This window comes from Mauremys reevesii, linkage group 17 (genome assembly GCF_016161935.1).
Source record: "Mauremys reevesii isolate NIE-2019 linkage group 17, ASM1616193v1, whole genome shotgun sequence".
In the NCBI taxonomy this organism is placed as follows: domain Eukaryota; kingdom Metazoa; phylum Chordata; order Testudines; family Geoemydidae; genus Mauremys; species Mauremys reevesii.
In genome coordinates, this window is record NC_052639.1 from 339,285 (window position 1) to 352,947 (window position 13,663).

A 13,663-nucleotide genomic window follows, 5' to 3' on the forward strand; every position below is an offset into this window, starting at 1 on the left:
TGTACACTAGGCTCTCACACCTTGGTTGACTGGAGATAGACCTGTCACAGAGATCGCCTTTCCCCACAATGGTCATTGGTCCATGGACTTAAACAGATATTAACAAAACATACCAAAAAACCCCAAACCAAGCAAGAGTTGTAAGGAGTCGGACAAGCCATTCCTCCCTCTCTCAGGCCTTCGCTTTTAAAATGAATTTAGTCCAACCTATGCAAGCCAGTAGAGGTGCTCCTGTCAGGCTGAGAGAAGAGTTGATTCTGGTTTAGCTTCAATTCCTAATTCATTGGACCTAAACAAAAACAACCTCCGCCACACCACAATAAGTGCATCCACACTGGGGTTTTCACTGGGGTAAGTAAACTGGTTTCAAAACTAACTTCACTTGAACTGGTTCATTTTCATGTAGACGTGTGTAACGAGGGCAGCTCTGCCAGCTGGGGCTGGAACCCAGGGGGCTGCCGCTGCCCGACCCAAGGTTAAAGCCAAACCCAACAGCAATGACCGAAGGGCTGGGAAAGGGGACAGAGCCACGGTCCCAGGATCTGGCTGCACTAAGGATGCACAGGAGCCATGTGAGGAGCAGCAGCAGGGCAGGAACAAAGCGACAAAAGAGCCTCACAAAGAGGTGGGTTTTTGTATTTTGTTTTACACTGAGGCTCCAGGCAGAAGGGGCAGCAAACCCCAGGGGTCCCCACTGCAGCAACTGGTCCCCGCGTGTGACAGACAGCTGGGATCACGCGGCCAGTCTGGGGGCTGAGAGATGGGAGAGCAGGTGGGATGTTTGCAGAGCAAACAGGGAGGCGTTGGCTGAAGAAGGTGCTAAGAGGGATAGCGCAGCTGGTTCGGAGAAGAGAAGCAGCTGAGACAAGGCCTATCCATGTCCCCCCGATCCTGGGGTGTCGGCTGCCGGCGCGGGGCTCTCGGGATGGGAGGGGAGGGGGCTGCCCAGCAGGGGCAGGGGCTTCAGCGGGAATTTTCCATCGTGTCGGCCTAAGGGGCTTTAAACAAACACAAATATCCTCTGAGACAGGATCAAAAACACCCCACAACACCCAGCAGACAGCTGTGGACATGGCCCCCTAGACTCTCTAACCCCCCAATAAGACTCTCCCCTCAGAGTCACCCCCTGCCCTCAAGACAGATTCTCTTGTGCCCCACATAGACCCTTTCCCCCAGATGTCTCCTGCCCTCCCACACACACACATGGTCCTGGTGGGTTCCATGCTTCAATCTCCCCCTTCTTTGCCATTTACAACACACACACACCTCTCCGGCCCATGGACTCCCCCACCCATAAAGCTGTAGGGACTGGAGTTGTATGTGGGTGCATCACACCTACCTGAGCCGCAGGGGGCACTGTACTCAGCCTCTGTGTGTTCACCTGCAACAGCAAGGGATGTAAGGAATGGAGGACCCAGTGGGGGGATGAGAACCCCTCCCCCATCCCACAGAGGCAGAGTCTGTTCCCCCAGCCCCAGGGGATCCCTGCAGTAGGTCTGAGCCCTAGAAGGGAGAGGGAGGTCACCCCCAGCTGTCTGAGTGGGGCTGTGCGCTCTCTCCCATCCCCCATCTCCAAGTAAGTCAGACGGGCGGAGAAATCACCACTGAGTCACCCCTGAAAACACCCAGGGAAACCATCCTGCCACCTCCTGGCCCAGCACAAAGGATTCTGCGGGCGTCTGAGGAGCTGGATGGCAGGGGAACCGTGGGGGGCCCTGAAGGGGCGGGACTCGCCTGTTCCTGCTGGGACGGCCCCAGTTACACCAGCCACACGCCCCCCACTAGCACGATGAGCACACGGCTCCCGTGTCCCTCGCGGTGAGCGACCCCACAGATCGAAACCGGGAAGGCTCTGACCTGAGTGGGATTTATGGAAATGGGGCACTTGGATCCTGGGGAGATTTCGGTGACCCCACGCCCTGAGTGTGACACAGAGCCCACAAGAACAGCTGTAATGGGGGTGGAGCAAGCGTAGGACATGCCCACCCAGCCACTGACTGTGGCACAGAGCCTAGCGAGTAGCTGTAATGGGAGCGGAGCCAGGGCGGGACTCACCCGTCTCGTAGTAATCGTACAGTCTCACCGGGGCTGCTCTGAGATTCTTCACAGGGAATTCCTGCTCCAGGGAGAAGGTGAAACTCGCCGCCTCCTTCGTCAGCTACAGAGAGAGCGACAGAGCGAGTGCCTGGGCTGAACGGCTGCACTGGTAGCTCGAACCCCGTCCTCCCCGAGGCTCAGCCTGGCCCAGCCACTTCCCCCTGGCCCTGCAGCCTGGAGCAGTGAGAAAATGCTCCCCCCGAATCCCTGTTCCGCCCCCTGCAAAATGTGACCCCCTTTCATCACACTCAGGGCTCAGCTCCAGCCTCCCCAACCCTGAGCTCCCCGTCACTCCGTTCTTGGCCCTCCCTGGGGTTTGGCTGGTCTGGTCCCATCTCCCCGTCCTTTATGGAAACGAGTCACTTGGAACCAGGGGAGATTTCAGTGACCCCTCACCGTGCATGTGACACAGAGCCCATGAGAGCAGCTGTAATGGGGGTGGAGCCAGGGTAGGACACGCCCTCCCTGTTCACACCAGGCCCCCGGAGCCCCGAGCCACCCGCACTCACCTGGTCCAGATAGAGCGTCACCTGGTCCTTCTGCACCTCCAGCCTCTTCACCAAAGGCTGCTTCTCCAGCTAGGAGCAGAGGGAGGAAACGGCCGAGTAAGGAAGGGAGGGGCTGGGGCTGGAGTCACTGCTCTGCTGAGGCCTGCGACATGGGGCACCAAACGCCCCCAAGGCCGAGGGGCCTGGCTGCCACCCCCCATGCCAGTCACACCTGAGCACTGGGTGTCCGCTGGGGGAGGGGCAGGAGTCTAGAAATGGGCGTTGTGTTGTAGGGGGAGCTAAGCAGGGTCAGGACCTGCTCAGTGACTGGATGGGAGACCCAGGGCTGCACAGTGCCCCACAGCAGGGGGCAGGCCTCTGCAGGGGGAGCTCCCCCTGGGGGTCAGAGCTGCAATCTGTGCTCTCCTGGGGGTCTGGGCTCTCCCCCATGGATCAGCCCCTGGTTTCATGCTGTGTGACTGGCCCGGCCTGTTCTCCTCCCTGGGAAGCTCACCTGCCGCAGGGAGCTTTGGACGGGGATGTAGCCGGACGGCAGCTTGGCCTCGATGATGGCCATGTTGGTGGCTGGGCGCTCCCCACTGTACCTGCAACAGGAGACGTGTGCTGAGGTTGGGGTTTGCCCTGGATACAGACCCCAGGGGGGTGGAGGGGGAGTGGAGGCCTCCCGTCCTCTCGGCCCTGCAGGCATCACTCATGCCTCTGCCTGCTCTGGGCAGTGGCCCCGCTAGCCCCCGGCCAGCCCTTAGCTCCCCAGCAAGGGGCCCGGCCCCAGAAGCTGCTTGGGAGCCGACTGTCCATTAGATCAGCCCCGGGACCAGCCCTTTAGCCCCTGGCACATTCCAAGGGGCCCCCGCCTCTGCCCCGAGCCCTGTGGGGGGATGGCTCCCCCGGCGATGGATTCCTGCAGTGGGGCGGCTCTGCCTCGGCCATTTCCCCGCTGCCTGGGGCCTGCCCCTGCCCCCAGGCACTCGGACCCCACGGGGGTGGGGGCTGGGGCTCGTACCGGGCGTGCAGCACGAGGCCGAAGCGGGATGTGGCGTTCTCGGTGCACTCCTTCGGCTCTGTCTCCACCCGCAGGTCAAAGGTCACGGCGCTCTTTGGGGGCGGCACGTTGTAGCGCAGGATCAGCTGGGAGACAAGCAAGAGGTTGGAGCAGAGCCTGCTGCCTCCGCCACCGCAGATCAGAGCCTGGGCCCAGAGCCAGGCGCCGTGGCGCAGGGCAAGGGCACAGCCAGTCACCACTGGGCTGGCTGGGCCCCAGGGGCTCCTGCACTCACCTGCACAAAGACACAGCCCTTGCCGCTGGCCCGCACCGTGTACTGCCCGGGGATCTCCTGCAGGGCCGCTTGCTGCAGCACCAGCCGGTTGGCGTTGTCCACGTGGAATTGCTGCCGGGCCCCAGCCTGGGAGTTCACCGTCACCGACACAGCCCCGCTCGCGCTGTACGTCAGGGCTGCGTATTTGGCCAGGGCCTGCAGGGCCACCACCGTGTCCTGGGGAGGAGAGTCACCGAGCTGCTGTCACGCTCTGGGGAGAGGAGCCCGGCTCAGACTCACTGCAGCACGATCGGGACCCGCCGGGGCACTGACACCGGGACCCTGGCCCCCAGCCCCTGAGGGCAGGGGGCTCTGCACCCAGGACTCCCTCTCCCAGGAAGGGCCTTGGCTCAGCTGCAGAGATGCAGCTCTCAGGGGCCCCTTCCTGCACCAGGGACCCAGCGCTGGTTTGCCCGAGGGCAGGGGTGTTACCTGCGTGGAGGCGAAGCCCCCGTAGGGGTTCTGCTGCTTGCTGAGCCAGCGGACGATCTGGGCGGCGGTCGCCATGTCGGCAGCAGACACGTTGGGCAGGGAGAGATAGGCCAGGAGCACGTAAGCCGTCATCTCCACCTCCGCCGACGGCGCCTGGTTCCCATAGGGGCTGGGCAGGGCCTTCACCTTCCTCTGCCAGTGGAGCTGTCCCCCTAGGAGAGGGGCCGAGGGAAGGGCAGCCCCACGGCTGCAGTTACAACACAGTGGGTCACCTGGTTGCTTTCCAAAGGGGCCCCAGGGGCTTCCCAGGCCAGAGGGACTCCTGCTCCCCACTGAATGCAGCCACCACTGGGGCAGGACACGGCAGGTGATTCACAGCGCACAGGAGGGCTACACAAGTGTAACACGATACCCCCGGATGGGTCATCAGCAGGGACTGAACCCTGGATCTCTGACTCAAAACCCCTGAGCCTCTGCTGCCCGAGCTACAAGCTGAGCCCAGGGGGGTCACCGGCTCCAGACACCCACTAAAGCTCTCTGGGGTGCAGCCACTAGAGGGGGGCAGAGATCCCCTGTGTTAATTTGGCCCCTGCCCAGAAGCTGGCCCAGGCAAAGAGCAGGGGGCAGAGCTGATGCCGGGTTAACACCCCCCTCCTGAGTGATCACTGGGGCCTTGAAGACGGGACCATCACCCGAGGGCTGTTTCAGTCCAGTGTCCAACGGGCCCTCAGTGCACCCCTAGGAGCACAGCTCAGTCTGAGCTCGAATGGGGCTGAGAAGAAGCCCTGATGGGGTGCATGGTGCAGACAGTGGCGCACCCACAGGCCTCCTCCCCTGCCCAACCCCCGCTCAAAAAGCTGGCAGGGCTGTGAGCTGCTTGGGCCCGAAGCAATTGCTTAATTTGCTTATGCCTAGTGTGGCCACTGCTGGGGGGGGTGGGAGGGCAGAGAGCCCCTGAGGGAGTGTGGGGCCCATGGGGGCTGGAGCGGGAGCTGGACCCAGCTGAAGGGCAGCGGTGGAGCTGACACTGAGTTATCACCGGACCCCACGGTGTCTTATGGACCTCACAGATGGGTCTTGTAACGTCACAGATGGGTCCTGTAACCCGAGGGCTGTTTTACCGCAGTGCCTGGTGGCCCCTCGCTGCCCCAGGAGCAGAGCCCCCACCTCTCCCCTCCATGGGGCAGGAGCCACGTGCTGCTCCCAGCACTTCTTACCCACCTCGGGACGGGGCAGGAGGGGACACACACAACTCTCAGGCACAGACCAGCTGCAGTCGCTGCGCCGGGGCTTGGAGAGAAGGGACTTTTCACCTCAGCTAAGACACGACCGAGCCGCCCAGACCATGCAGGGGGCTCCTCTCTGTGGGGGGACGTCTCCCCAGGGCCCGAGCGCGCCAGGCCTCAGCTCCCAGCACAGCTCAGTCTGAGCTCGAATGGAGCCGAGGAGATGCACAGAGACCACTGGGACGTGTTCATGACGAGTGTGAGGGGCCCAACCTGGGACTCCCAGCGCCCCCTGGCCTCATGCCGAGGGCTCCTTCAGCTCAGCACCGACACAGGGCAGCGCCACCTCCTGCATCCCCAGCCGCGCTCCCAGTGGGCCTCAGGCCTCCCATGGGACCTCCTGCCCTATGGGGAGCTGGTCCCAGGCACCATCACTCACACCGGGGCTGGGCTGGGAGCGCCACAAACCCAAGGGCATCTGAGCAGGGACAGGCTGGGGGAACTGGAGCTGGGGGACGGGCAGCCTCCCAGGGATCCATGGGGGGCACATGGTGCAGACCAGGGGACACCCAGAGATCTGCTTCCCTGTACAACCCCCTCTCCCAGAGACAGCAGGGCCGAGCCGGCCCCGGCCTAGGGCAGACTGTCCCCTTCCAGCATTAGCCAGGCCAAGCCGAGAAGCCTCAGGCAGGGACTCCCCAGCTGGGATGTCCCCAACACAGATGGGGGTTGGGATCCTGCGGCATCTCCCCAGTGCTCGGTTACACCCCGTTCCCCTGGGAGCTGCCTACGCAAGGCCCTGCCCCAGGGCTCGGAGCCCACTGGACCCGTCACGCTCCTGGCCCCGGGCGCTTTAGAGGGCTGCGTTGGAACACGGGGCTGTGCCCCTCTAGGCGCTCAGCTCCGATCCCCCCAGGCTGGCAGCGACCCAGCCTCGCCCCCCTTCGCTCCGTGCGCTGGGCCCTGGGAAATGGCGGGACGATCTCACTCCAGCTCTGAGGGGAGAAGTGTCCTCACGACAGAGCCCGGCGCGTCGGCCCCTCGCTGGCAGCCTCAGCAGAGACCACGGACTGACTGGGCCACGGAGACCCAGCTCCCCTGCCAGGCTGAGGAGGCCCCGGGGCAGGGGGCCCCTGGGTGGGCAGGGCCGTGGGGGGCAGCTGGCCCTGCCCTGGGCCCAGAGGCCGGCAGCGAGGGGAGCACTAGAGCGAGGTGCTGCCGGTACCGGCGCTGACGCTGTGCTGGGCCAGGCGCTGCAGGAGGGCGTCCCGCAGCTCAGTGCTCCCCGCCAGCCCGAAGGCGTAGGCCAGCAGCGCCTGCGTGTAGAGGTCGCTGGTGCTCGACTCCCGGAGGCACTGGAGGGCCCTGGTCACCGTGGGGTCCTGGGATGGGGGAGATACCAAACAGACTCCCCGTCAGGCTGAGCCGGCCAGAGGAGACGCCCCGCGCCTGGGTGTGTCCCCCGGCACCCACCCCATGGGGCCCTAACAGCCCCTCCCACCAGCCTGTCGTCACCTCCCACAACCCATCTCCCCCCCACCGCCACCCGCACCCTGCGTCCCACAAGCCTCGCCAGACCCCCTCCCCTGAGCGCTAGACACCGAACAGACTCCCCGTCAGGCTGAGCTGGCCAGAAGAGACCCCCTGCGCCTGGGTGTGTCTCCCGGCACCCACCCCATGGGGCCTCAAGAATGCTCCAGCAGGCAGGCAGCTGTCACCTCCCCCGTCCCGTCCCTCCCCACCACCGCCCGTGCCCTGGGCCCATCTATAAACAGCCCGTCCAAGCTTCGCCCAGATCCGCCCCAGAGCCAGACCGAGAAACTGGCCGAGCTGCTGATTCTTCCTGATGCCCTGACCCACTGTCCCCATCCCAACCTCTCCTGGACCCACCTCCCAGTACCAACCCCTCTCCCCACTGCCCTCAACAGCACCCCAAATCCCTCCCTGGTACCAACCCCCCACAGTTCCCCCACCTCACCCCAAATCTTTCCCTGATGCCAACCCCCCACAACTCCCCTGTCTCACCCCAAACCCTTCCCTGGCACTAACTCCCCCCTCACTGTCACCAACAATCTCCAATTGCCTCCCGACTGCCGGCCCCTCCCCTGGGACAGTGGGGCTTGGCCTCACCGTGAGCGGCTGCCCCAGTTCCAGCAGCGCCGACGTGATGTAAGCTGAGAGAGAGAGCTCGTCCACCACGCCGCCCTGAGGGGGATGGAGACACCGGGAGCCAGCTCAGACAGAGCTGCAGGATACATTGCCTGGAGCAGGTGAGACGCTGCCCAGGACAGGCCCATTGGGACAGAGAAGAACCGGCTCCAGCGCTCTGAGTGGCTGGGTTTGGGTCCTGCCTCCTGCTGGGACCTGCCAGGACCATCTGGGTCCGGAGCAGCTGCCCCAGTTGTAGCAGCCAAGGAGGCCACACTGTGGCAGTGAGTTCCACAGCTTTGTTCTAGGGAGAGGCGGTAGCTGCTCCATTGTCAAGGTTGTATAAAATTTCAGCATAAAACCCTATCTGAGCCCCCCTGGAACCAGAGGCTGGGAAGTTTGTTTGAACTGACATTTACCAGATTTTCTGTGAAGACCAGGGGCTGTTTCTGCAGAGGCTGAGGGATTCGCCCCTCACTGGGCAAGTTCCTGATCATTAAATAGTCCCCCCCATGCAGAAATCCGGACGTTGCCTAAGATTTGTCTCCTTCTCGCTCCCAAACGGCCGGGTACAGCCCCGGCCCCTCCCGTAGTGTCCCGGCTCCCTGCAAACTCCGGGGCAGTGGCAGGAATTGGGCTGTGACTCGAGCTGGGTGGGAATTTCCTGTTGAAACGATTTCTCGACAGACGATGCAGTTTCCACAAAACCGAAACTTTGAGGGAAAATGTTACTTTTGCTGAAATGTTTTGATTTCCGTTGGGAAAATAGAAACGCAACATTCTGCGGTGGGTTGGTGGGGCCCAAATCGCAGCCTCTCGGGTTGGCGACCTGAACTGAAACCTTCCACTGCGAACAAGTTCAACATTCAGCTGGACTCGCCTCGTGCCCCTGCCTCCCCGTGGACTTGGCTCCTTCGGACTACATCTCCCATGATGCACCGCGACAGCCCTTCTGACTGAGCCGCATGGGGAGTTGTGGGAGACACATGACTTCAGGGCTGGGCTGGGCCCTGCCCCTCAGGGTTTCTGTGCCAGGCAATGAGTGCGGGGTCTGCTCAGTGCCCGCGGGGAGACCGGGCTGTGCAGGAGCCGGGGGGGCTGGCCCAGGGCTGCTCCCTCGTTCGGTGCAATAACCCGCTGCCCCGGCTGTTCCAGCCTTTCAGCCATCGCTAAAAACCCAGGGGAATCCCCCAACCCGAAACGGGTCACAACAACCAGCTGCCATGAGGGGCCCCCAGCCCCTTCCCCAGCTTGTCCCCTCCTCCCCCATCCCATCAGCCCATCCCCCCAGCCTCCCACCTGCAGGGTGTTGTGGAACAGCTTCCCCACACTGCGGAAGCAGCCGCTCTCCAGCTGGTGACGTTGCAGCCACCTTAGGGCGTCCTCTAGGTGCTTCTCGTCGATGGAGATGTAGGGCCTGGCCTGGCCGAAGGACTTGAGAACGAAGGCCGTCAGCCTGGGCGGGGAGAGACCCCGTGAGAGGGACACGCTGCAGGAGATGCTGCGGGCCAGGAGGGAGGTGCGTGGGGGACGGGGCTGGGGGTCAGCATTGTGGGGGTGAGCAGAGTTGTCAGGGGAGCCCAAGACCGGAACGGGGTGGGGGTTTGGAGTGAGTAAGTGGGGCAGAGCTGTGTGGGGAGCAGGACTGGAATAGCAGTGGGGCTGGGGGTCAGGCTGCAGCCTGGTAGACTTGTTAGGATATAGATATTCAAGCCTGTCTGTAAAGGCCTATATTTTAAGAATTTAGGTGTATTCTTCTCACTTAGCAAGTTATAGAGGTATAAAAGAAAGAATCAAAATCACTCTCTGTATGTGTAAGGGACAATCTGAGGCCTGGTTCTTAGGCTAAGGTCTTCGGCTAAGCAGCAGAGGCAGCCATAAACTGGCAAGTGTCTGGTCACATCCTCACATTCCAAACTAGTCACATTGAAATAAGGGGCTATTGGGCTGTTAGGAATACAACCCTGTCCTGATATTCCTGTCACCTCCAGAGAAAGGGAAGAGCCTAGAAGATGTAAAAGGAAACTTGGTTTGATGGCATCCTGTCTGGCAAGAACTCACTTATCAGTAGCTGGGGTGTGAAATCCTCGCTTCTGTATTGTTTTGTATTTTTATTTGCATGGTCTCTGTCTGGTTCTGTGATTGTTTCTGTCTGGTGTATAATTAATTTTGTTGGGTATAAACCAATTAAGGTGGTGGGATACAATTGGTTAAATAACCATGTTACAGGATGTTAGGATTGATTAGTTAAATTTCAGCAAAATGATTGGTTAAGGTATAGCTAAGCGGAACTCAGGGTTTACTATATAGTCTGCAGTCAATCAGGAAGTAAGGGGGGAATGGGAATAGGAACAGGAGGTGGGGGAATTGCTAAGGGGGGGAATGGGAACAGGGAATGGGAACAGGGACACAGGCAAGGTTCTGTGGTGTCAAAGCTGGGAAGGGGGACACTAAGGAAGGAAACGAGAATAATTTCTTGCTGGAAGTTCACCCCAATAAACATCAAATTGTTTGCGCCTTTGGACTTCGGTTATTGTTGCTCTCTGTTCATGCAAGAAGGACCAAGGAAGTGAGAGAGTGAAGGAATAAGCCCCCTAAGAAGGCCCTGCCCACTCAGAGCCCTGACTCGCCCATGCCGTCCGGCCCCTCACCAGGTGTTGCCCGTGGCGTCTCTCTCCCCAAAGGCGCTGTAAGAGCCGTCGTTGTGCTTATAGAGCAGCTCGCGCTGGTAGCCTGCGGAGACGGGAGAGAGACAGCGAGTCCTGGATCCGCTCACCCCCAGGGGCTAGAATCCACCCCCAGCCTGCACCCCGTGGGGCCCGCTAGCCCTCCTCTCCCCCACGATGCTGAGACTCAGAGATTCCAGGGGTTGGTTTGAATAGGGGGCTGGATCCCAACCATCGCCCCCTAGAGGGGAAAGCTCCTCTCCCATTGCCTGAACCCTGAGTCAAACAGTCCTTATGTCCTGGGCCTCAGGACTGGTGCCCCAGAGAGGAAAGGCCAAGGATCTCATTCCCTGACCCCCAGAGGTGGGATGGACAGGGCCCTCGCATGGCCCCGCCATGCCCTGGGGGCGCAGGGGCAGGAGGACACTCACCGCTCTGGAGGAATCCCTTGGCCTTGTCTCTGATCTCCGGGCTCAGCTGCCCGCTCTTCTCCAGGTACTGCTGGATGTAGATGTTGGGAGCAAACCGGACCATGTTCTGCTCTCCGCAGCCGTAGGGCATGGCCAGCAGGCGGTCTATGTTCTGCAGAGCCGTGCCCATTATGTCTCCTGGCACCAAGGGAGTTGGGGGAGCAGAGAATTACCAGGCTGCACAACAGCTGCCCTGTCCCTAACACCACATCAGTGGACTCCTGGCATGTGGGGGCCCAGAACCCCCAGTTCGATTCAGGCCTGGTGGGGTTACGCGGATATGTGGTGATGAATGCTCAAGATGCCAATGCCCTGGCACAGCTTCATGGCACCACCGCGGGAGTCTATTGCCCCTCGCTGGGGACGAGGCCCTGGAGCACAGACTGCAGGGACCAGTCCTGCCCCGGAACCAGACACCCACTAGACCTCATTGGTCTTTTCCATCCGTGATGCCCCGGCCTCTCTGATCAGAGCGCTGGGCCACAGATGGGCCGGCTGGCGAAGGGTACTGTGCTCTGGCAGGGATGGGGCAGGGGAATTCCTTACCCAGGACAGTCACGTGGGCCCGCTCGGACCCCGCCAGGACGTTCGCAGGCAGCTGCAAGGAGATTTCTTCGGACGCTGCGTAACACGAAGGCAAAGACACACCGTTAAAGGCCTGTTAGGAACCTGCACCTGCCTCCAGCCAATCAGATCCCTCCATTCCTCACCGTACGGGGCTCTCGTACACACGGGGGCCAGGCTGCAGGGGAGAGGAGCTGGCGTAAAAGGGGCCCAGTCAGACTTGGGAGCAGGAGCCAGACGTGCTCAAGCCTTCGGCCCGTGGCAGACGGTTCCATAACTGCCCACTAGGGGGTGCATCTTCCCCGGGCAGCTGGGCCTGGACCCTGTCCCAGGCAGGACATTGGCCTGGATGCCCCCTGGTCCGGTCCGGCCTGGCGGCTCCTGTGCCCCTAGCTGGGCCATCCAGCGGCTCAGCCATCACTGACATGCCGCAGCCAAGAGACTCCCCGCGTTAGTGACACCCACTGAGCCCCGCACATGCGCTGGGAACCTACCTTCCTGGCAGAGCAGGGAGCTGTGCGCCTTCTCCTCCAGGATCCCCCCCGGCTGTGGGGAAGGAGCACGAGACAGAAGGTCAGGAGAAGGGACCGTGCACGTCACAGCCTGACAGGGCCTGCTGGGTCAGCCAGTGCCGCTAGCCAGGGCAGGATCATCCCCTACAGCCCGTGCTGTGGGGCTCAGGGTGTCATAAACAGATAGTTAAGGGTTAAGGTCTCTTTTACCTGTAAAGGGTTAACAAGGTCAGTAACCTGACGGACACCTGACCAGAGGACCAATCAAGGGACAAGATAATTTCAAATCTCTGTGGAGGGAAGTCTTTGTCTGGGGTTTTATTCTCTCTTTGGATCTAAGAGGGGCCAGACATATACCCAGGCTCTCCAAGTTTCTTGAAGTATTTTCTTCTATTCAGTATAGTGAGTATTAGAAAGGCGGATTAGTCTTATAATTAATTTCTGTATTTGCAAATGTGTGTTACTGGAGAAATCTCTTTATTTCTGTTTGCTGTTACTTTGATTATTCTGAGAAAGGAGGGGGGGGAAGTCTCTCCAGATTTATAAGTTAGACCCTGTATTTTTTCATCCTGGTGTTACAGAGATAGTGTTCTTTCTTTCTTTCTTTTAATAAAATCTTTTCTTTTTAGAACCTGATTGATTTCTTTCCTTGTTTGGAATCTCAGGGAAGAGGAGGAGGGGAAAAGGGAATCCCTCTTTGTTTGATTCAAGGATTTTGAATCAAGGTGATCTCTCCCAACGACTAGGGGATGGGGAAGGTGGGGGAATGGTTGATTTCCCTTTGTGTTAAGATCCAAGGAGTTTGGATCTGTGTTCCCAGGGAAAGTTTTGGGGGAACAGAGAGTGTGCCAGACACTGAAACCGGGCTGGTGGCAGCAAGAACCAGATCTAAACTAGGAGTTATGTTTAGAGGAGTCCATGCAGGTCCCCAGCTTGTGGACGCTAAAGTTCAAAGTGGGGAACAAACCTATGACACAGGCATATCCATCTCTCAGCGCCCCAGCGATGGGGCTCCCGTCCCTTCCCCAGGGAGACTGTTCCCAGCCCAGCAGATCTCGCAGCTTCTTCCTCTTCAGCGCGGAACTTCCCTCTGCTAGTTCCCTCCGTCCCCTCAAGCCCTCCCGTGTGTCACACTCAGCCCCCTCGACCCCTCCCGTGTGTCACACTCAGCCACCCCCCTTGGGGTAACCCCCGTCTCTGTCTGCCCCAGGACTCTCCTGCCAGCTCCCTGATCTCTCTGGGATGGGGCTGCGTGACAGGGCAGTGCAGGTCGGGGTCCGGGACACGGACGGCGCGGTGCTGGGGCATTATTTTCTGTGGCAGGACAAAGAACAATCACAAGTGCAGACTCGGCCCACGGCCACCAGGGGGTGAGTCCCAGGCCCCGGATCTCCCTCTGCTCTGCCCAGAGGCCCCGACCAGACACTGACCTGGACCAGCAGGGGCTTTATCACAGTGTCCACTCGCCCCTGGGCCGGCACCACGGCCAGCTCGTTGCCGCACAGCTCCTCGGTGCGCAGAGCCTCGGTGCTGACGGTGAAGTTCACCTCCCCTGCAGAGCAAGGCGGGAGACGCCCCCGTTAGACACACCAGCGCCCCTGCCCGAGGCAGAGAGGAGCCCGGGTCCGAGGGTGGGAGGATACTTGAAGGGAAGGGTGGTGAAGAAGGGAGGGAATAGTAAAAAAAGAAAGAAAATGAAGAGAGAGTGTGAGAGGGAATGGGG

The 13,663-nt window shown here is 60.7% G+C and overlaps 1 protein-coding gene across 2 annotated transcripts in view; it reads right to left on the minus strand.

Moving 5' to 3' along the window:
• Window positions 1–607: 607 nt before the first annotated feature.
• Window positions 608–13,663, minus strand: part of LOC120385141 (alpha-2-macroglobulin-like protein 1) — a 60,033-nt gene continuing 46,977 nt past the window's right edge. For both annotated transcript variants that reach the window (XM_039504246.1, XM_039504247.1), the window contains 16 exons: window positions 13,371–13,492; window positions 11,923–11,974; window positions 11,411–11,485; window positions 10,826–11,002; window positions 10,380–10,461; window positions 9,028–9,184; window positions 7,711–7,785; window positions 6,806–6,962; window positions 4,355–4,566; window positions 3,884–4,099; window positions 3,610–3,734; window positions 3,100–3,190; window positions 2,607–2,675; window positions 2,056–2,158; window positions 1,340–1,381; window positions 608–998 (listed from right to left, as the gene is read on the minus strand). In XM_039504246.1, the coding sequence (XP_039360180.1) occupies window positions 991–998; window positions 1,340–1,381; window positions 2,056–2,158; window positions 2,607–2,675; window positions 3,100–3,190; window positions 3,610–3,734; window positions 3,884–4,099; window positions 4,355–4,566; window positions 6,806–6,962; window positions 7,711–7,785; window positions 9,028–9,184; window positions 10,380–10,461; window positions 10,826–11,002; window positions 11,411–11,485; window positions 11,923–11,974; window positions 13,371–13,492 (1,763 nt within the window). In that variant the 3' untranslated portion in view covers window positions 608–990. The remainder of the gene's footprint in view (window positions 999–1,339; window positions 1,382–2,055; window positions 2,159–2,606; window positions 2,676–3,099; window positions 3,191–3,609; window positions 3,735–3,883; window positions 4,100–4,354; window positions 4,567–6,805; window positions 6,963–7,710; window positions 7,786–9,027; window positions 9,185–10,379; window positions 10,462–10,825; window positions 11,003–11,410; window positions 11,486–11,922; window positions 11,975–13,370; window positions 13,493–13,663) is intronic.